A 23,486-nucleotide genomic window follows, 5' to 3' on the forward strand; every position below is an offset into this window, starting at 1 on the left:
GCTGTCAAACACCATGAATCCTGTCTGTTTCTGATAAACACTGTGGAAAGAAAAGAAGAGCTGCATTAATGCAGACAGTTATTTACACATTCAGCTCCCACAGCCCTCCTTTTCTTCTTTTCATGTGGTCTAACGTGCTACATGGCACAAATAGACAGTGTTCATCAGGTCATCATTAGAGGGTAACACCTCCAGAGCTCTGCTGCTGTTGTTCTCACTGTGAACAACAGGACATGTGGTTTAACATGCTGCAAATAGACCGTGAGACCAGACACAGTGTGAACCTGTTGGTTTGCACGGTGCAGTGTTGTGCATTAGTGGTGGTGATATTAATAAATAGTGTGTTTAAGGCAGTTTACTCTGTGTAGCAGCTGATTTTACATTTTTCTCTTACAAGTTTCTCTTTTTTAAACAATAGAACAAAATCTCTTTTACTTTATTTCCCAGCTCTTCTTCATCCAACATGTTCATTCCAGTTTCACAGTATCTTTGTCAGGCTGCTGTGAGATCTGAATAAACCTGATCAAGAAATGATCTACTGTTGTCCTCACTGTAAATCACTGTAGATAAGATGGTCAGTGAAATGCACCGAACATAAACACATTTTAATATGTACAAGAGATGACAAGCTAATACCTGACAAAAACAGCAAACACAGACTGAAGTCACCATGAGGAAGTGACACGTCACTCATCACAGGAAGTAGAGGCTGAATTCATCTTTAAGAATAAACCACCTCACAGACTTTGACAGTTGAGAGTCTGAGAACAAGAGACTGACAAAGTAGGAGAGAGACAGAGAAACATGATGGCTGAATTCACATGGATTCAAATGTCTTTATTTCTGATCCTGGTGCTTCAGTTTACAGGTAAGGACACATGGAACACACATTAAATCAACATCACACAACTGCATTAATATTACTCATGGTACTTTATTATGGATTGTCTTGTTTAATCAGACAGTCTAGACTGTGAGTGAGTTTAATGGACTCTTTGAAACCAAGGACGAGACACATTTGTAAATTTCTATTGGATCTAAAATTACTGTCACATTAAGTCAGATTTTTATTTCAATTCATTTTTCATATTTCTCTCTTTGTCAACAGCAGCAAATGGACAAAACCCTTCAGTCCTCATTGTCAGAGATGAAGATGAAGTCACTTTGTCCTGTGGACATGTGAGAGATGATCAGGATCAATGTGACAGAACTACCTGGATCTTCACTGGTTCAGGAAGCAGATCAACAGTAACTCTGTTTGAACTTGGGAAGATTCACAGAGCAGCCAAATCTAAATCAGACAGACTGAGTGTCACAGAGAACTGTTCTCTGGTTATAAAGAAGGTCACAGTTGAGGATGTTGGTCGTTACAGCTGCAGACATTATGACAGATCAGGACGACAACAAGCTCCAGATGCTCTGGTTGAACTGTCTGTTGTTACCAGTGAGTATTTCCATCATAATGTTTTCAGCTCAAACTGTCTTGTTAGAACAAAATACTGAAACATTACAATAATTCTGATTACAGTGATGAAGTTCATTTTACTCTTGTTGTCTTTCTCTCACAATATCTCCATCTTCACCAGTGACTGAACATGAGGACGATGATAAGATCATCTTGACCTGCTCTGTGTTTCCATATGGAGGCTGTAAATACACAGTAGAGTGGCTGAAGGATGATTTCACAGTAATGGAGACATCACATCATTACTGTTCAGCCTCTGTGAACATTAAAACATCTCACCTGAATGAGATTCAGAATTACAATGCATTAAAGTGTAAAGTGACAGATACAGACACTGGAAAAGCAGAGTATTTTATCTTCAGCCTTCAGACCTCAAAGGAGAAAACAGGTGAGAATATGATGAGCTGTTTAAATCATTTCAAACTGACATGTATAATTACACACATCATTGTTCATTTGACAGATGTGAAGTTTGAATATTGAACCATTGTTTGTCATGTGTTTGTTGCAGATGTTAAACATGAAGTATGTTTTCACTGAACAGTTTATTGACTTTTATTTGTTCAGATCCAACAACAACAACAACAACAACTACTACTACTACTACTACTACTGCTGCTACTACTACTACTGCTGCTACTACTACTACTACTACAGCAACAACAACAACAGCCACAGCAGCAACCATGAGAGAGAGAACATCAGAAGGGACAAATAAAAAAACCTCCACAAACGTTAACCCAACAAAACCACAAGGTAGAGACTGAACCTCTCTCTCTCTCTCTCTCTCTCTCTCTCTCTCTCTCTCTCTCTCTCTCTCTCTCTCTCTCTCTCTCTCTCTCTCTCTCTCTCGGCTGTGGGTGGAGATATTCTCTCATTCACTCCATCAGTGGCTTTGTTAAACAGTTGTAATCCTCTTCACAGTATTATCAGCTTTATGTCTCTTTATCATAAACTATGATGAGTTATTGAAGTGTAAAGTGACAGATATTGACTCTGGAAAAGTGCAGCAGTTTAACTTCAGCTCTCAGAGCTCAGGTGAGAGAACAGGTGAGAATATGATGAGCTGTTTGAATCATTTCAACCTTGTGAATAAAATCACACAGAACTTTTCTTTATTTCAGGGATTTGAAGTTTACTTTGTCACATTTTAACATGAGGTGTTTTCTCACTGTTCACATTGTATTTGTTCAGGTGAGGATGGAAGTGGAGTGAGAACAACAATCAAACCAGGGACATCAGGAGGAAAAAACAACACAACATCTGCAAACAACAATCCACAACCACAAGGTAATGTCTCTCTCTCTCTCTCTCTCTCTCTCTCTCTCTCTCTCTCTCTCTCTCTCTCTCTCTCTCTGTGGGAGGAGATATGTCTGATACAGGAAAAACATTTCTGCCTGATAATAACAGACATTTGATGTTTGTCAGTTAAAATATTACAGATACAGAGACAGTAAATGAACATGATCATAAACAGCTCATCATCTCAACACCAATGACTATTTTTATCTCTTCTAAATTCTCTCTCCAGGTTGGTGGTGGTGGTGGCTCATCATTGTAGCTGGAGGTTTAGCAGCACTCATAATATCTGTTGTTGTGTTCGTCAGATGGAAGAAAACTAGAGGTGAGAACATTTGCAGGTGAAACATTTAGATGAAAAATAAACTTTCACTGTAAAAGCTAAACTCAACTCTTTTTTCTTTTCAGGGAACCAAAGACAGACGGATGGAAACATGGTGAGTTTTAAATCTGAATGATCACATGTTAATACAGTTATGGTTTTAGAAATGGAAGTGCTGTTTGTGGTCTTTGTTTCTCATTATTAACTGTTAGTTAGTTACTGAACTAATTATTAGTTCAGTATTAATTCACAGTCTTTATGTTGTCTTCACTGTGTAGACTGATCCTGAACGTGGTGTTTCCTACGCCTCCATCAGCTACACCAAGAAGACCAAGAGTAAAGCTCGGGTAAGCTGTCTGATTGGTTATACCTGATGATTTGATTTTTTGTTTTTTGTTCTTTGTGAAGCCCTCACTACACAGCAGCACCACCATCAGACCAACATGTCAACTTCACAACATATTTCATCATCTGATCAGCAGATAAAAGCTGCAGAAAAGTGAACATTTCAGTTGTTAGATGTCAGAAACATCAGGACTTCCTGAACTCCTGTCAGCTGATGTTGTGTTAAGTTTATGTGTTGTACTGTTTCCTCCCAGGTTCAGGGTGATGATGGTGAAGGTGGTGCAGTGACCTACAGCACTGTGAAAGCCTCCTCCTCTTCTGCTGGAGCCTCCATTGATCCCAGCAACCTCTATGCTACCATCAAGTAACCAAACAAATAACATGCTACTTGGCTGATAACTGATGTCCATTACAGTGGACACAGGGTCTGAATCTTATTCAATGTTTAACAGTATCAGCTGTATGACACATGAAGTCATTGAGAGAGTTGAGACGCCATCTAGAGGTGAACAGTGTGAAAAAGGGGAACAGACATGATATAAACTGTAATCTTCATACTGTGTCCCCACATTGGCACAATGAGGATTTTTAAATTCTGTTCATGAAATATTTTACTCATGTCCACATTTTCTCTGATTTGTTGTAAATTATTTACAGAATGGTTTAACATATTTTAAGTATGAATCATATTTTTGTTTTTAGTGTTTTAAGTGTTTTTCTGTGTATTGGTTTGTGGTAACTAATGAAGGCCTTACAACAATTGGCCTGAAGTCACATGACCATAAACCCAACCCATCCTTATAAGAGCCCCATTGGCTGATGTGTATGTGGATGCATGTGATTGAATTTTTCTACTTTACAGCTTCCTTATCTAAATGTTATCTGTAGTATGTTTTTAGAATGACTTTGATGAAGGACACAAACTGGAACATGCTGGTCTGACAATAAAGTTGTTCTATAAACTACAAGTGTTGCTGGAGTTTTGACCTCTTTAATGGGAACTAATAGACAGACCAACCAAACCACAAGCTCACGTCACCACAGACGTAACTGCTCACTGAAGGTAAAGAGACAGCACTGTCTGCAGGCCTGCAGGTTTTTAACAAGGTTAAGTCAAACCTTTTGTAGCCTCAACTGATTTTCAGGAAAAATCTAATTCTACTGGTAAATTTCTTCTTTGGAATCAGGTGATCATTTCACCACAATTACCTGTTTGTCTTTTGACTGTTTCTGTCAGCACTGTAGGTTTTCCAAATGTAAAGTTTTAATCATCAGAACAAACCACCAGACCTCTGCTGCTGTGTCCACATTCACACCTAAACATTTCCCATTACTCATTCAATGCAAAGTAAAGGTGCAGAACAGAAACTAAGACCTCACTGACCACTGAACCACCAACATGTCTCATCAGTTTATTTTAACTTTGTTTCACTGGCCTTGAAAAAGTCGAGCTCATCAGAGGAAGTGATGTTTTGGATTGACAGGCTCAATACTGTGGAGCCCACAGGCCTTAATGAGAGCTTTAGTTTCAAACCTTTCTCATGACAGTGTTTGGATCTTGATGTATGATGCAGTGTTTGTGTTGTTGTGTTTCTGTTCTCTAGACTAGATTGTACTTTGTCAGAGTTCTTGTTCTTTTACTCGGCCCTTGTGGCTGTTTGGGAGGACACAGGCCTTTTGGGAGCAGTCTGCTGCTCACCTGTGTTCAATCAGGTCGTTGTCTTGATAACACCTTTCTCTTTACTCTGTTCATGTTGTGGCTGAATCTCATCAGCCATGGGGCCTCCATGGATCTGATTTGTTCAGGCACATCTCACAGATTTGGATTGGGATCTGGGAAGTTTGGAGGTTGATGCCTTTGGCTCTTTGTCGTGTTCTTTGATAATGACACATGCAAAAGGATCACTTTTTCCCACCAGAACATTGTATTGTAATGAGATAATCTATAATATTTACTTCACCTTCAGTGGTTTTTAATGTTGTGGCTGATCAGTGTTTGATTCTGCAAAAAAGCATCTTGTAACAAATCATTTAACACATCAACATGAACTGACCTGCTACTACAGGTGTTCAAAAATAGAAGTGTGGGAACCTGATGCTTGGAATTTAAAGATAGTTCAGTCAGACGTTCACCAACATGTTAACCACTTGTTTTTCTGATGTTCATCAGGTCATCATTAGAGGGTAACACCTCCACAGCTCTGCTGCTGTTGTTCTCACTGTGAACAACAGGACATGTGGTTTAACATGCTGCAAATAGACCGTGAGACCAGACACAGTGTGAACCTGTTGGTTTGCACGGTGCAGTGTTGTGCATTAGTGGTGGTGATATTAATAAATAGTGTGTTTAAGGCAGTTTAGTCTGTGTAGCAGCTGATTTTACATTTTGACCTGAAGTTTCTCTTGTTGAACTCTGACTAAAGGAGGAGTTCGTTTGTCTGGTCAGAGCAGCAGATTTTCTGCACATCATCAGTGGTTCATGACCTTTATGTCTGCACTGAACCACAGTTTCCTTCTCTCTGCCGTTTTTATCAGTAAATTTCCAAACACTTCTTAATTTGACATGTTCATTTTATTTTCTGTTTTAACATATTTTGAGTCTTTGTCAGGCTGCTGACAGATCTGAATAAATCATTTACCTATATGTACAAGACCTTAACCATTAATAAATAAATAAATTCTGTTTCAGATTTATTTTTAGTATTTGGTCATTCGAGGGTAAAACCTCCAGATCTCTGCTGCTGTCGTCATATTCTCACCAAAACAGCTCCGCCTCAGTTCTCAGAAAACAAATGACCTCAGAGACACAATGAGGAACCAACAGGTCTCAGATCAGTAAAATATCATCTTATCTGTGATCTTTCCCAGCTGCTACAGTATCACCATGTTGCACCATGAACATCAAGAGTCAGATTCTGGAGGACGAGGAGTTTGACTCTTCACCTGTCTGTTCATGTGAGCTGTCAAACACCATGAATCCTGTCTGTTTCTGATAAACACTGTGGAAAGAAAAGAAGAGCTGCATTAATGCAGACAGTTATTTACACATTCAGCTCCCACAGCCCTCCTTTTCTTCTTTTCATGTGGTCTAACGTGCTACATGGCACAAATAGACAGTGTTCATCAGGTCATCATTAGAGGGTAACACCTCCAGAGCTCTGCTGCTGTTGTTCTCACTGTGAACAACAGGACCTGTGGTTTAACATGCTGCAAATAGACCGTGAGACCAGACACAGTGTGAACCTGTTGGTTTGCACGGTGCAGTGTTGTGCATTAGTGGTGGTGATATTAATAAATAGTGTGTTTAAGGCAGTTTAGTCTGTGTAGCAGCTGATTTTACATTTTGACCTGAAGTTTCTCTTTTTTTAAACAACAAAACAAAATCTCTTTTACTTTATTTCCCAGCTCTTCTTCATCCAACATGTTCATTCCAGTTTCACAGTATCTTTGTCAGGCTGCTGTGAGATCTGAATAAACCTGATCAAGAAATGATCTACTGTTGTCCTCACTGTAAATCACTGTAGATAAGATGGTCAGTGAAATGCACTGAACATAAACACATTTTAATATGTACAAGAGATGACAAGCTAATACCTGACAAAAACAGCAAACACAGACTGAAGTCACCATGAGGAAGTGACACGTCACTCATCACAGGAAGTAGAGGCTGAATTCATCTTTAAGAATAAACCACCTCACAGACTTTGACAGTTGAGAGTCTGAGAACAAGAGACTGACAAAGTAGGAGAGAGACAGAGAAACATGATGGCTGAATTCACATGGATTCAAATGTCTTTATTTCTGATCCTGGTGCTTCAGTTTACAGGTAAGGACACATGGAACACACATTAAATCAACATCACACAACTGCATTAATATTACTCATGGTACTTTATTATGGATTGTCTTGTTTAATCAGACAGTCTAGACTGTGAGTGAGTTTAATGGACTCTTTGAAACCAAGGACGAGACACATTTGTAAATTTCTATTGGATCTAAAATTACTGTCACATTAAGTCAGATTTTTATTTCAATTCATTTTTCATATTTCTCTCTTTGTCAACAGCAGCAAATGGACAAAACCCTTCAGTCCTCATTGTCAGAGTTGGAGATGAAGTCACTTTACCTTGTGAAAATGTGAGAGATGATCAGGATCAATGTGACAGAACTACCTGGATCTTCACTGGTTCAGGAAGCAGATCAACAGTAACTCTGTTTGAACTTGGGAAGATTCACAGAGCAGCCAAATCTAAATCAGACAGACTGAGTCTCACAGAGAACTGTTCTCTGGTTATAAAGAAGGTCACAGTTGAGGATGCTGGTTATTACGGCTGCAGACAGTTTGACAGATCAGGACAACAACAAGGTCCAGATGCTCTGGTTGAACTGTCTGTTGTTACCAGTGAGTATTTCCATCATAATGTTTTCAGCTCAAACTGTCTTGTTAGAACAAAATACTGAAACATTACAATAATTCTGATTACAGTGATGAAGTTCATTTTACTCTTGTTGTCTTTCTCTCACAATATCTCCATCTTCACCAGTGACTGAACATGAGGACGATGATAAGATCATCTTGACCTGCTCTGTGTTTCCATATGGAGACTGTAGATACACAGTAGAGTGGCTGAAGGATGATTTCACAGTAATGGAGACATCACATCATTCCTGTTCAGCCTCTGTGAACATTAAAACATCTCACCTGAATGAGATTCAGAATTACAATGCATTAAAGTGTAAAGTGACAGATACAGACACTGGAAAAGCAGAGCATTTTATCTTCAGCCTTCAGACCTCAAAGGAGAAAACAGGTGAGAATATGATGAGCTGTTTAAATCATTTCAAACTGACATGTATAATTACACACATCATTGTTCATTTGACAGATGTGAAGTTTGAATATTGAACCATTGTTTGTCATGTGTTTGTTGCAGATGTTAAACATGAAGTATGTTTTCACTGAACAGTTTATTGACTTTTATTTGTTCAGATGATCCAACAACAACAACAACTACTACTACTACTACTACTACTACTACTACTACTACTACTACTGGTGCTACTACTACTACTGCTGCTACTACTACTACAGCAACAACAACAACAGCCACAGCAGCAACCATGAGAGAGAGAACATCAGAAGGGACAAATAAAAAAACCTCCACAAACGTTAACCCAACAAAACCACAAGGTAGAGACTGAACCTCTCTCTCTCTCTCTCTCTCTCTCTCTCTCTCTCTCTCTCTCTCTCTCTCTCTCTCTCTCTGAGTGAGTGTGTTTTGGAGTGTGAGCGGAGGAGTTGGATGAAATTGAGTATTTTCTCTCTTTCTGTTTCTTTTTTCTGTATTATTTTCGGTGGTGTGTGTTGATGAATGCAGGTGTGTTAGTTTAGTTTTGCTGTGGTTGGTTTCTCTTCGTTAGTTTAGTGTTTGTTTGTTTGTTCTTTGTTTGTCAGCCTCGCTCTGAGGAGCTGAGCATGGCGTCCAGCAGCGCCTCCTCCAGGCTGACAGGAAGCACGGTATTAAACCCGGAGCTGGCTCTCCGTGCAGTGTGGAGGAGGTAGCACTGGCTGTGGGGGAAATAATCGGGCACGGCTCTGTGAAGTCCGCTGCCCGTATGAACAGTGCGGTGGTTCTGTTCCTGGAAAAGGTGGAACAGGTTAACAGGTTGGTGGAGACGGGCATCACGGTGAATGGGATGTTTGAGCCGGTGATCCCGCTGACACAGCCGGCCACAAAAATCACTTTGTCAAACGTGCCACCTTTTATAAGCGATGAGTTCCTGATCAAAGAACTATCGAGACATGGGAAGGTGGTGTCCCCGATAAGGAAGGTGTTATCAGGCTGAAACACCGCAGGCAGCTCTTCATGCTACTGAACAACAAGGATGAAGAGTTTGATTACCGCTTCCGAGTCCGTGTGGATGACTTTGATTATATTCTATTTGCAACATCATCCTCTGTAAAATGCTTTGGATGTGGTGAAGAGGGACATTTAATCAAGGCCTGGCCTGTCCAAGGCTGTAGCTCAGAGGGTTATTTATTCGTGGGTGGGGATTTTAATTGTACTGAGAATGAGATTTTAGATGGAAACCATGCAGAGCCTCATCCAGTATCCCAGCATGCCTTGAGGCAGCTGGTCTCGTCTCATGGCCTGGTGGACGTGTGGAGAAGGATGCACACAGGCTGCAGACAGTACACATGGTCCCACGTTAGAGAAAACACCATCTCTTTGGCCAGACTGGATCGGTTTTATGTTTTAAAGCACAGAGTCAGTGCTGTTAAAACGTGTAGGATTTTACCAGTTGGTTTTACGGATCATTCTTTGGTTTTATGTAACGTTTTTATCAGAAACATTTTACATAAAAGCGCCTATTGGCATTTTAACTCTGTTTTAACTGTCAACAAATCTTTCACCCTCCTGCCCAAGAAAGGCAACTTACAGGATATCAGGAACTGGCGTCCTGTCTCTCTCTGCACCGACTACAAGATTCTGTCCAAAGCTCTGGCCAGTTGGCTGAGAGGAACCATGGAGCAGATTCTCCACCGGGACCAGACGTACTGTGTGCCTGGCAGGTCCATGGTAGATAATATCTACCTCATTCGGGATGTCTTGGAGGTCTCCAGTTCATTAGGCATAAACACTGGACTGATCTCATTAGATCAAGAAAAGGCTTTTGACTGCGTTGAACACGGCTTCCTCTGGAAGGTCATGGAGAGGTTTGGGTTCAGCGCTGGTCTCATAGCCAAGATCAAGGTGTTGTACAGTGACATTGAGAGTGTGCTGAAGTTTAATGGTGGCCTGTGTGCTCCTTTTAGAGTGCATAGAGGCGTCCGGCAGGGCTGTGCTCTGTCTGGGATGCTCTATGCACTCTCCCTGGAACCCCTCCTACAAAAAATAAGGTCATCTGTTCGAGGCCTGATTTTACCTGGTTTTAACAGCAGTGTGGTTTTATCTGCTTACGCTGACGATGTCGTTGTTTTTATCAAAGATCAACAAGACGTGTGTGTTTTAAACTCTGTGATCGAGAAGTTTTCTGTTGTGTCGGCTGCGAGGGTGAACTGGAGGAAGAGTGAAGCCCTTGCTGTTGGTGAGTGGCGTGAGGGCCTCCCTGTTCTCCCTCAGAGCCTCACATGGAAAAGGGGGGGTTTAAAATATCTTGGTGTTTATATAGGAAACAGCGACATCGAAAAGAAAAACTGGGAAAACATTATAGAGAAAGTGGATAATAAACTGGCTAAGTGGAGGTGGATCCACACACAGATGTCTTTTAGAGGGAGGGTCCTTATTTTGAATAACCTGGTGGCTTCTCTGTTGTGGCACCGGTTAGCCTGTCTGGACCCTCCATCAGGTCTTATTGCCCAGATCCAAGCAAAGATGGTTGATTTTTTCTGGGATAAATTACATTGGGTTCCACAATCGGTGTTGTTTTTATCCAGAGATGAGGGAGGCCAGGGCCTGGTCCACCTGGCCAGCAGGGCCGCCACCTTCAGGCTCCAGTTTATTCAGAGATACCTGACTGGACCTGAGGATCTGGTGTGGAGAGATGTGGCCAGCTGCATACTCAGGCGTGTTAATAACCTGGGGCTGGATGCTGCTCTGTTTTTAACTGATTCTAAGTTTTTAAAGTTAGGTGGGTTGCCTCCTTTTTATCAGGGTGTTTTTAAATCCTGGGTGCTGTTTAAATGTAGAAGAAGTGAGAAGTGTAACTCTCTGTACTGGTTGTTGAAGGAGCCTTTAATCTGTGGAGCCAAACTGGATGTGTGCTGCAGCACCGTGCCTGGGCTGATGGGGGCGCTGTGCAGATCAAAAATGTTCTGCCTGGAGCAGCTGGTAGAAGCAGCAGGACCGGCGCTCACAGACAGCCCAGCTCTGAGCTCTGTGCTGGGACTGCGCTCTGTCCGTCTGACGCAGAGGAGCCTGGAGCTCTGGAAGAAGAGGCTGACGGAGAAGGAGAGAGTCCTGCTCCTTAAACACAGCAGGGGAGAAGCTGAGCCTGACCCCACAGACCCGTACCCAGAGATCCACCTGTGCCCTGGGTTCATAGAGCTCAGCGGCCCCCTACTGAAGCGCACTGACAAAAAAACACTAAGCCTGCACAAGGCTGACAAAAAAACTCTGTACACAAGTTGTGTAAAAACAATTTTTAAAACGCGGCTGTGTGACAGAGCAGAGTGTGACGCTACTGACGCTGTGACCCTGTAGAAGCTCAACGTGAAGGCCAGACTGAGGCTGGAGTTCAGCTTCCACAGGGTCACAGGGAATATAGATGTGTTTGAACAGCAATGGGCTCATGAGGAGCTGCTGTGCAGAGTGATCGGCACAGAGCTAATATTTACACCTTTCCTCAACTGATTTGTTGATCGTACAACTGTCTGTGTGATTTTTAAACCAAATGTAAATAAAGTACTGTTAAAAATCAAAATCTCTCTCTCTCTCTCTCTCTCTCTCTCTCTCTCTCTCTCTCTCGGCTGTGGGTGGAGATATTCTCTCATTCACTCCATCAGTGGCTTTGTTAAACAGGTGTAATCCTCTTCACAGTATTATCAGCTTTATGTCTCTTTATCATAAACTATGATGAGTTATTGAAGTGTAAAGTGACAGATATTGACTCTGGAAAAGTGCAGCAGTTTAACTTCAGCTCTCAGAGCTCAGGTGAGAAAACAGGTGAGAATATGATGAGCTGTTTGAATCATTTCAACCTTGTGAATAAAATCACACAGAACTTTTCTTTATTTCAGGGATTTGAAGTTTACTTTGTCACATTTTAACATGAGGTGTTTTCTCACTGTTCACATTGTATTTGTTCAGGTGAGGATGGAAGTGGAGTGAGAACAACAATCAAACCAGGGACATCAGGAGGAAAAAACAACACAACATCTGCAAACAACAATCCACAACCACAAGGTAATGTCTCTCTCTCTCTCTCTCTCTCTCTCTCTCTCTCTCTCTCTCTCTCTCTCTCTCTCTCTCTCTCTCTCTCTCTCTCTCTCTCTCTCTCTCGAACATGATCATAAACAGCTCATCATCTCAACACCACTGACTATTTTTATCTCTTCTAAATTCTCTCTCCAGGTTGGTGGTGGTGGCGGCTCATCATTGTAGCTGGAGGTTTAGCAGCACTCATAATATCTGTTGTTACAGTCAACGTGTGGACAAGAAGTAAAGGTGACAACATTCACACATGAAACTGTTTGAAACAAAAAGTTGAACAAAGCTGGATTTTTCCTGTTGAAGCTGAAGTCGACACTGTGTTGTTTTCACAGGTGAATAATGATGAAGATGAAGATGATGGTCCAGTCAACTATGAAAACGTTGGAGACCCTTCTGCTTCTGTCAGACACTGATCAACATCAACTCACCACAGAAATGAGTCCACTGCTGTTAAATATCATCTCAGATCAACACAGCTCCTAAAGTCTGTATTTCTGATCACACAACAATCATCACAACTGGAAATTTGGACGATGTTAAATCACAAGTTTAGATACCCAGCCTTCCCTGAAATCACCTGTCAGCCTATTAACCACACCCAGGAAGTTCTATAACCCCTCCTCCTTTGGCCTGCAGGCCCTTTTCCCTCCAAACCAACCAAGACAACAAAGACAACTACTGTGAGTGAAATAATGGACTTTCAATCCTAATGTTTAGTTCCCTTATAACAGTTATTTTCTTGTTGTTTCCTTGTTGCATCTTTTTGTCTGGGTTGTTGAATGTTTGTTTCTGTTACATTACATTAGATTCCTGTGTTAATATGCTGAAGATGATGAGACATACAGAAATAGTGGATGTGTTGTTGTTTCACTGGCCTTGAAAAAGTCGAGCTCATCAGAGGAGGTGATGTTTTGGATTGACAGGCTCAATACTGTGGAGCCCACAGGCCTTAATGAGAGCTTTAGCTTCAAACCTTTCTCATGACAGTGTTTGGATCTTGATGTATGATGCAGTGTTTGTGTTGTTGTGTTTCTGTTCTCTACACTAGATTGTACTTTGTCAGAGTTCTTGTTCTTTTACTTGGAAATTCATGTCTTATTGAACTTCTTTAAATTCTAGATGCAAAGTTTAGCTGTGAGTAGAAGCTGCAACAGTGACACTCAGTGTACAGAGGAGAACATTGCAGTTGACTTAGTTAAGCACTGGTGTTAACATGTGTGTCCTTATGTGTGTTGTATGTGTATGTATTTGGCTTTAACAGACTTTGAGTCTTAATGAAATCTGTAATAATCTTCTCTTTGTTGTGGCTGATGATGACAACATTTGCAAATAAAGTTTTTATATTCAATTTTACAACTGACAGCTCCCCAGTTTCCTCCCCAGAGTCTGGGTGTCATCCTCGACAGCACACTATAATTCTAATCCCACAATAACATCACCTGGTTCACATACTTCCATCTATGCGACATTAATCGACTCCACCCCTCCCTCACCCCCCATGCTGCCTCCATCTTTGTCCACAGCCTTGTCACCTCCCGCACTGATTACTGCAACTCTCTCCTCTTTGGCCTCCTTCAAAAGATCCTCCGTAACCTCCACAACCCCCTCATACCATCACATCACCCCCATACTACAGCAACTCCACTGGCTCCCAGTTCAGCAATGAATTGAATTCAAACTCCTCCATCCACAACATTGTCCCTTCATATCTGTCTGACCTCCTTCACATCACCAACCCATCCTGCTCCCTCAGATCTTCCTCCTCCATCCACCTCATTGTGCCCTCTGCCTGCCTCAGCACCACGGGGAGCAGAGCTTTCAGCCACTCTGCTCCCCAGCTCTGGAACTCTGCCACCAGCTCTCAGGTTCAAATGTATGGAGCCCCCTGCTGGTCTGTTACAGAAAGTGCAGTCCATCATGGTTCATCAGTGAACTTTACCTGGGCAGCAGAGTAGCAGCTTTTAGATTACACTTTATCCAACGTTACCTCACAGGAAATGATGATGTGGTCTGGAAACAAATAATGAGCAGCATTTTAAGGAGAGAGGTTCAGGTTTAGATGCATCCTTGTTTTTAATGAACTGTAGTTTTATAATTAAATGTGAGACTTGCCTCCATTTTATCAGAGACTTTTTAGAACATTGACTCTTTTTAAATGGAACAGACTGGAACCTGCATCTTCACTGTTGTGGCCTCTGGAGGAGGCTCTGATTGAGGAGCAACTGCTGTTAGACGAGAGATCAGGTGATGTGCAGTGGAGGATCCAGCAGGGGGCGCTGGCTGTCAACAGCTCTGATTGAGGAGCAACTGCTTTTAGACGAGATTCGGCGCATTCTGGATCACTGTTACACCACAGTAAGCAACGTTTTTCACGCCCCCCACCCTGCACTGGGCCACTCTGACCATGTCATGGTCCACCTGATTCCTGCATACAGGCAGAAATTAAAACTCTCTAAACCTGTTGTGAGGACATCAAAGAAGTGGACCAGTGGGGCTGTGGAGGATCTCCAGGCGTACTTGGACTGCACAGACTGGGATGTATTCAGGACTGTCACCAACAGTCTGGATGAGTATACAGAGGCTGTGACCTCATACATCAGCTTCTGTGAGGACTGCTGTATACCAACATGCACCAGGGTGAGTTACAACAACGACAAACCCTGGTTCACTGAGTGGGGACAGAGTCAGGTTGAGGGAGTCAAAGTACAGGTTCAGCAAGGCGGTGAAAGAAGCTAAACGCCTGTACTCTGAGAAACTACAACACCAGTTCTCAGCAGGAGACTCTGCTTCTGTCTGGAGGGGGCTCAGACAGATCACTAACTGCAAGCCCAAAGTCCCCCCACTCCACGAACGACTCACACCTGGCCAACATCAGCCTCTCACCCTCCCCCAGCACAGCAGGGGTCAGGGCCTCTCCAAAGCTGCACACCTTAGAGGCCCCCTCCTCCCCCAACACAACGACAACTCTCTCCCAACCATCAGCACCGGTTCCCCTCAAGGCTGTGTTCTCTCCCCTCTACTCTTCACCCTGTACACCAACAGCTGCACCTCCAATCACTAGTCTGTCAAACTTCTGAAATTTGCCGACGACACCACCATAATTGGGCTCATCTCTGACAAGGACATAGTTCAACCTGCCAAGGACAGTGATGGTGCACTTCTACACCTCCATCATTGAGTCCATCCTCACCTCCTCCATCACCATCTGGTACACTGCTGCTACTGCCAAGGACAGAGGCAGACTGCAGCGTGTCATCCAGTCTGCTGAGAAGGTGATCGGCTGTAACCTGCCTTCTCTCCAGGACCTGTTCACCTCCAGGACCCTGAGGCGGGCAGGAAAGATCATGGCCAATCCCTCCCATCCTGGTCACAAACTCCACAGGACACTCCCCAAGAACAGGAACAGTTTCTTCCCCTCTGAAACTGGGCTCCTCAACAAGATGTAGTGCCCCCCCACCCCCCATGCTCCTTGTGCATATATTTATGTTCCTTGTATATATAGTTTTTGCTTTTTCCTTTTTTTTTTTTTTTTACTATAACTGTCCTTTAGCACCAATATACCAAGACAAATTCCTTATATGTGCAAACTTACTTGGCAATAAAGTCTGATTCTGATTCTGATCAGAACAAACTGGTTGAGAGCAGTGTTGTAATTGAGGAGGAGGGTCACTTAGTCTGAGTCTGTCCTGAGAGAGTCTCCTCTGCTGATAAAACACAGAGGGAGGAGGAGAGAGGAGACACAGAGACAGACTAGTGGAAGGTGGCTGTTACCTCACATGAACAGAGGAAGAGTCCTGATCATTCATAATCTGGCAGCATCAACTCTTTGGCACAGGTTCATGTATGGAGCCCCCTGCTGGTCTGTTACAGAAAGTGCAGTCCATCATGGTTCATCAGTGAACTTTACCTGGGCAGCAGAGTAGCAGCTTTTAGATTACACTTTATCCAACGTTACCTCACAGGAAATGATGATGTGGTCTGGAAACAAATAATGAGCAGCATTTTAAGGAGAGAGGTTCAGGTTTAGATGCATCCTTGTTTTTAATGAACTGTAGTTTTATAATTAAATGTGAGACTTGCCTCCATTTTATCAGAGACTTTTTAGAACATTGACTCTTTTTAAATGGAACAGACTGGAACCTGCATCTTCACTGTTTTGGCCTCTGGAGGAGGCTCTGATTGAGGAGCAGCTGATGTTAGACAAGAGATCAGGTGATGTGCAGTGGAGGATCCAGCAGGGGGCGCTGGCTGTCAACAGCTTTGTTTCTAACATCAATCCCACAGTGTCCAGTAAATGTCCTTTCTGCCAAGAACCAGAAACAGTTTTTCACTGTAGTGAGAGTTGGTGTGAAAGTGTTTTTATTTTTGCTGCTGGCTGCAACAAAATGAATGTAAAGAAGTGTGAGCTGTTAAACTTTGTGGTGGGACAGGCCAAACTGTCTGTTTCTAAAAGCAGGAAGAATCAGGTAGAAGGTGTTTGAGGTGAGGAGCTGCTCTCTCTCTCTCTCTCTCTCTCTCTCTCTCTCTCTCTCTCTGTCAGACACACAGATCACAACACTGAACCTCAGACCACACTACAGGCTCGTCTCTGCTCAGCTCTCCACTTCCTGTTCTCTCACCTCTTCCCTCTGTTGGGTTGGACAGCTCTGTTTGCACTGGGCTCTGACATTCGTCTAAACAACATATGAATGAAACTGTAGTAGATAATTTTGCATAAAGCTCCTCATAACAAACCTTTTCTAATCAACATGAACAGAGCTGCTGCTACATGTGTTCAAAGTGGGAGTGTGGGAACTTGATGCTCCACCTCCAGGAAATCAAAGACAGTTCAGACACTCATCAGTGTGTGAACCACTTTGTGTTTCAGATGTATATTTGGTCATTAGAGGGTAAAACCTCCAGATCTCTGCTGCTGTCGTCATATTCTCACCAAAACAGCTCCGCCTCAGTTCTCAGAAAATACATGACCTCAGAGACACAATGAGGAACCAACAGGTCTCAGATCAGTAAAATATCATCTTATCTGTGATCTGTCCAGCTGCTACAGTATCACCATGTTGCACCATGAACATCAAGAGTCAGATTCTGGAGGACGAGGAGTTTGACTCTTCACCTGTCTGTTCATGTGAGCTGTCAAACACCATGAATCCTGTCTGTTTCTGATAAACACTGTGGAAAGAAAAGAAGAGCTGCACTGATGCAAAGATTTATCTTATGTTCACACATTCATTGTCCTCTTCTTCTTCTTTTTTTTCTTCTTCTTCTTTGCATGTGGTCTAACTTGCAACATGGCACAAATAGACCGTGAGACCAGACACAGTGTGAACTTGTTGGTTTGCACAGTGCAGTCTTTTACAGTAGAGGTAATACTAATACATTTAGATTTTGTTCATCGTTTAGTCTGTGTAGCAGCTGATTTTATATTTTGACCTGAGGACAATTATGTTACATAAAAGTGAAACTTTAGGTTTTCATGTTTTTAACATGTACAAGAGATAGAGAGCAGCCGATTCTCTGCACATCATCAGGTGATGATCCAACACCTGAACAAATAAAAGTCACATCATCATTCCCAGCACTTCTTCATTTGTACCCACAATCTCACCAAAACACCTCCCCCTCAGTTCTCAGAAAACAAATGACCTCAGAGACACAATGAGGAACCAACAGGTCTCAGACCAGTAAAATATCATCTTATCTGTGTTCTTTCCCAGCTGCTACAGTATCACCATGTTGCACCATGAACATCAAGAGTCAAATTCTGGAGGACGAGGAGTTTGACTCTTCACCTGTCTGTTCATGTGAGCTGTCAAACACCATGAATCCTGTCTGTTTCTGATAAACACTGTGGAAAGAAAAGAAGAGCTGCATTAATGCAGACAGTTATTTACACATTCAGCTCCCACAGCCCTCCTTTTCTTCTTTTCATGTGGTCTAACGTGCTACATGGCACAAATAGACAGTGTTCATCAGGTCATCATTAGAGGGTAACACCTCCAGAGCTCTGCTGCTGTTGTTCTCACTGTGAACAACAGGACCTGTGGTTTAACATGCTGCAAATAGACCGTGAGACCAGACACAGTGTGAACCTGTTGGTTTGCACGGTGCAGTGTTGTGCATTAGTGGTGGTGATATTAATAAATAGTGTTTAAGGCAGTTTAGTCTGTGTAGCAGCTGATTTTACATTTTGACCTGAAGTTTCTCTTTTTTAAACAACAAAACAAAATCTCTTTTACTTTATTTCCCAGCTCTTCTTCATCCAACATGTTCATTCCAGTTTCACAGTATCTTTGTCAGGCTGCTGTGAGATCTGAATAAACCTGATCAAGAAATGATCTACTGTTGTCCTCACTGTAAATCACTGTAGATAAGATGGTCAGTGAAATGCACCGAACATAAACACATTTTAATATGTACAAGAGATGACAAGCTAATACCTGACAAAAACAGCAAACACAGACTGAAGTCACCATGAGGAAGTGACACGTCACTCATCACAGGAAGTAGAGGCTGAATTCATCTTTAAGAATAAACCACCTCACAGACTTTGACAGTTGAGAGTCTGAGAACAAGAGACTGACAAAGTAGGAGAGAGACAGAGAAACATGATGGCTGAATTCACATGGATTCAAATGTCTTTATTTCTGATCCTGGTGCTTCAGTTTACAGGTAAGGACACATGGAACACACATTAAATCAACATCACACAACTGCATTAATATTACTCATGGTACTTTATTATGGATTGTCTTGTTTAATCAGACAGTCTAGACTGTGAGTGAGTTTAATGGACTCTTTGAAACCAAGGACGAGACACATTTGTAAATTTCTATTGGATCTAAAATTACTGTCACATTAAGTCAGATTTTTATTTCAATTCATTTTTCATATTTCTCTCTTTGTCAACAGCAGCAAATGGACAAAACCCTTCAGTCCTCACTGTCAGAGTTGGAGATGAAGTCACTTTACCTTGTGAAAATGTGAGAGATGATCAGGATCAATGTGACAGTTCTACCTGGATCTTCACTGGTTCAGGAAGCAGATCAACAGTACCTCTGTATGAACTTGGGAAGATTCATGAAGAAGCCAAATCTAAATCAGACAGACTGAGTCTCACAGAGAACTGTTCTCTGGTTATAAAGAAGGTCACAGTTGAGGATGTTGGTCGTTACACCTGCAGACAGTTTGACAGATCAGGACAACAAGTTCAACAGGCTCAGGTTGAACTGTCTGTTGTTTCCAGTGAGTATTTCCATCATAATGTTTTCAGCTCAAACTGTCTTGTTAGAACAAAATACTGAAACATTACAATAATTCTGATTACAGTGATGAAGTTCATTTTACTCTTGTTGTCTTTCTCTCACAATATCTCCATCTTCACCAGTGACTGAACAGAAGAACAGAGATCAGTTGACATTATACTGCTCTGTGTGGACACGTGACCACTGTAGATACAGAGTGAAGTGGCTGAAGGATGATTTCACAGTAATGGAGACATCACATCATTCCTGTTCAGCCTCTGTGAACATTAAAACATCTCACCTGACTGATCAGTATTACAAATTATTGCAGTGTAAAGTGACAGATATTTACAGTAAAATAGTTCAGGTGTTTAACTTCAGCCTTCAGACCTCAAAGGAGAAAACAGGTGAGAATATGATGAGCTGTTTGAATCATTTCAAACTGACATGTATAATTACACACATCATTGTTCATTTGACAGATGTGAAGTTTGAATATTGAACCATTGTTTGTCATGTGTTTGTTGCAGATGTTAAACATGAAGTATGTTTTCACTGAACAGTTTATTGACTTTTATTTGTTCAGATCCAACAACAACAACAACTACTACTGCTACTACTGCTACTACTACTACTACTGCTGCTGCTACTACTACTGCTACTGCTACTACTACTACTACTACTACTACTACTACTGCTGCTGCTACTACTACTACTACTACTACTACAGCAACAACAACAACAACAACAGCCACAGCAGCAACCATGAGAGAGAGAACATCAGAAGGGACAAATAAAAAAACCTCCACAAACGTTAACCCAACAAAACCACAAGGTAGAGACTGAACCTCTCTCTCTCTCTCTCTCTCTCTCTCTCTCTCTCTCTCTCTCTCTCTCTCTCTCTCTCTCTCTCTCTCTCTCGGCTGTGGGTGGAGATATTCTCTCATTCACTCCATCAGTGGCTTTGTTAAACAGTTGTAATCCTCTTCACAGTATTATCAGCTTTATGTCTCTTTATCATAAACTATGATGAGTTATTGAAGTGTAAAGTGACAGATATTGACTCTGGAAAAGTGCAGCAGTTTAACTTCAGCTCTCAGAGCTCAGGTGAGAAAACAGGTGAGAATATGATGAGCTGTTTGAATCATTTCAACCTTGTGAATAAAATCACACAGAACTTTTCTTTATTTCAGGGATTTGAAGTTTACTTTGTCACATTTTAACATGAGGTGTTTTCTCACTGTTCACATTGTATTTGTTCAGGTGAGGATGGAAGTGGAGTGAGAACAACAATCAAACCAGGGACATCAGGAGGAAAAAACAACACAACATCTGCAAACAACAATCCACAACCACAAGGTAATGTCTCTCTCTCTCTCTCTCTCTCTCTCTCTCTCTCTCTCTCTCTCTCTCTCTCTCTCTCTCTCTCTCTGTGGGAGGAGATATGTCTGATACAGGAAAAACATTTCTGCCTGATAATAACAGACATTTGATGTTTGTCAGTTAAAATATTACAGATACAGAGACAGTAAATGAACATGATCATAAACAGCTCATCATCTCAACACCACTGACTATTTTTATCTCTTCTAAATTCTCTCTCCAGGTTGGTGGTGGTGGTGGCTCATCGTTGTAGCTGGAGGTTTAGCAGCACTCATAATATCTGTTGTTGTGTTCGTCAGATGGAAGAAAACTAGAGGTGAGAACATTTGCAGGTGAAACATTGAGATGAAAAATAAACTTTCACTGTAAAAGCTAAACTCAACTCTTTTTTCTTTTCAGGGAACCAAAGACAGACGGATGGAAACATGGTGAGTTTTAAATCTGAATGATCATATGTTAATACAGTTATGGTTTTAGAAATGGAAGTGGGGTTTGTGGTTTTTATTTCTCATTATTAAATTAACTGTGCAGTTTTACACCTGAAAGAATCGATGAAATTATAAACATGAGTGATTTCACAGTAGAAAAACAGTAAGTGTTTGCAGAAGAGAGGGTCAGTTAATTGTTGGGAGTATAAGATGCTGAAGATGTTTCACCATCTCATTCATCACATTATCTTTACGTCGTACTCAGATGTTGCTTGTGTTGTGTTCACTGTGATGTGCTTTCAGGAAACACAATGACTGAATGTTACTAAACTGTATTTTTACAGGGACTGAGCTTAAACCCTGCAGAGACTCTTGAATCTAACTTTGTCCTTCAACAGAGAAGAAGAACAAAGAACAGATTCAACTGGATTTGATGTGAATGAAATTAAACTATTAGTTCAGTATTAATTCACAGTTATTATGTTGTCTTCACTGTGTAGACTGATCCTGAACGTGGTGTTTCCTACGCCTCCATCAGCTACACCAAGAAGACCAAGAGTAAAGCTCGGGTAAGCTGTCTGATTGGTTATACCTGATGATTTGATTTTTTGTTTTTTGTTCTTTGTGAAGCCCTCACTACACAGCAGCACCACCATCAGACCAACATGTCAACTTCACAACATATTTCATCATCTGATCAGCAGATAAAAGCTGCAGAAAAGTGAACATTTCAGTTGTTAGATGTCAGAAACATCAGGACTTCCTGAACTCCTGTCAGCTGATGTTGTGTTAAGTTTATGTGTTGTACTGTTTCCTCCCAGGTTCAGGGTGATGATGGTGAAGGTGGTGCAGTGACCTACAGCACTGTGAAAGCCTCCTCCTCTTCTGCTGGAGCCTCCATTGATCTCAGCAACCTCTATGCTACCATCAAGTAACCAAACAAATAACATGTTACTTATTAAATATAGCATTATATTTTTATAACAACTGCATGATTGTTTAGCTCATAGATTTAAAATGTTAAGAGTTATGATGAGGATGATCTTAATAGTTTCTCATATTGTTTCTTTTCTTGGCTTAGTTTTGGTAAAATGACGACACAGTTACAAAATGTTAAATCAATACATTATAACTGGCTGATAACTGATGTCCATTACAGTGGACACAGGGTCTGAATCTTATTCAATGTTTAACAGTATCAGCTGTATGAGACATAAAGTCATTGAGAGAGTTGAGACGCCATCTAGAGGTGAACAGTGTGAAAAAGGGGAACAGACATGATATAAACTGTACTCTTCATACTGTGTCCACACATTGGCACAATGAGGATTTTTAAATCTGTTCATGAAATATTTTACTCATGTCCACATTTTCTCTGATTTGTTGTAAATTATTTACAGAATGGTTTAACATATTTTAAGTATGAATCATATTTTTGTTTTTAATGTTTTAAGTGTTTTCTGTATAATTGTAAATTGGTCTGAAGTCACGTGACCATAAACCCAACCCATCCTTATAAGAGCCCCATTGGCTGATGTGTATGTGGATGCATGTGATTGGTTGTTTTTGAATTTTTCTACTTTACAGCTTCCTTATCCAAATGTTATCTGTAGTATGTTTTTAGAATGACTTTGATGAAGGACACAAACTGGAACATTCTGGTCTGACAATAAAGTTGTTCTATAAACTACAAGTGTTGCTGGAGTTTTGACCTCTTTAATGGGAACTAATAGACAGACCAACCAAACCACAAGCTCACGTCACCACAGACGTAACTGCTCACTGAAGGTAAAGAGACAGCACTGTCTGCAGGCCTGCAGGTTTTTAACAAGGTTGAGTCAAACCTTTTTGTAGCCTCAACTGATTTTCAGGAAAAATCTAATTCTACTGGTAAATTTCTTCTTTGGAATCAGGTGATCATTTCACCACAATTACCTGTTTGTCTTTTGACTGTTTCTGTCAGCGCTGTAGGTTTTCCAAATTTAAAGTTTTAATCATCAGAACAAACCACCAGACCTCTGCTGCTGTGTCCACATTCACACCTAAACATTTCCCATTACTCATTCAATG

The 23,486-nt window shown here is 41.4% G+C and overlaps 2 protein-coding genes across 29 annotated transcripts in view; both read left to right on the forward strand.

Annotated features, from left to right (window-relative positions):
• Positions 1–429: 429 nt before the first annotated feature.
• On the forward strand, positions 430–23,066 carry LOC127142644 (uncharacterized). 4 transcript variants are annotated; one of them, XR_007813593.1, is made up of 10 exons: positions 430–868; positions 1,109–1,444; positions 1,587–1,853; positions 2,033–2,221; positions 2,660–2,755; positions 2,997–3,089; positions 3,173–3,201; positions 3,365–3,433; positions 3,686–3,936; positions 22,666–23,066. XR_007813593.1 is itself a non-coding variant. In XM_051071729.1 (9 exons), the coding sequence occupies exons 1-9, from the start codon at positions 805–807 to the stop codon at positions 22,349–22,351; spliced, it is 1,257 nt and encodes a 418-aa protein (XP_050927686.1). In that variant the 5' UTR covers positions 430–804; the 3' UTR covers positions 22,352–23,064. The 4 variants fall into 4 exon arrangements, 3 of the variants coding, with proteins under 3 accessions (XP_050927686.1, XP_050927685.1, XP_050927687.1); XM_051071729.1 differs by lacking the exon at positions 3,686–3,936 and having other exon boundaries at positions 22,238–23,064; XM_051071728.1 differs by lacking the exon at positions 22,666–23,066 and having other exon boundaries at positions 3,686–4,258.
• Positions 6,778–23,486, forward strand: part of LOC108887501 (uncharacterized) — a 63,880-nt gene continuing 47,171 nt past the window's right edge. For 14 of the 25 annotated variants that reach the window (XR_007813583.1, XR_007813584.1, XR_007813585.1 and 11 more), the window contains exons 1-3: positions 6,778–7,257; positions 7,498–7,833; positions 7,976–8,242. Coding sequence is in view for 16 of the 25 variants with exons in the window: in XM_051071712.1 (XP_050927669.1) it covers positions 7,194–7,257; positions 7,498–7,833; positions 7,976–8,242 (667 nt within the window). In the remaining 9 variants the exon portion in view is untranslated. Of the gene's footprint in view, positions 7,258–7,497; positions 7,834–7,975; positions 8,243–8,421; positions 8,623–12,241; positions 12,338–12,505; positions 12,599–12,696; positions 13,292–20,868; positions 20,965–21,211; positions 21,305–21,387; positions 21,417–21,916; positions 21,986–23,486 lie in introns of those variants that run through there. The other 11 variants (XR_007813588.1, XR_007813589.1, XM_051071714.1 and 8 more) reach the window with 6 other exon arrangements.

This window comes from Lates calcarifer, linkage group LG7_1 (genome assembly GCF_001640805.2).
Source record: "Lates calcarifer isolate ASB-BC8 linkage group LG7_1, TLL_Latcal_v3, whole genome shotgun sequence".
In the NCBI taxonomy this organism is placed as follows: domain Eukaryota; kingdom Metazoa; phylum Chordata; class Actinopteri; family Centropomidae; genus Lates; species Lates calcarifer.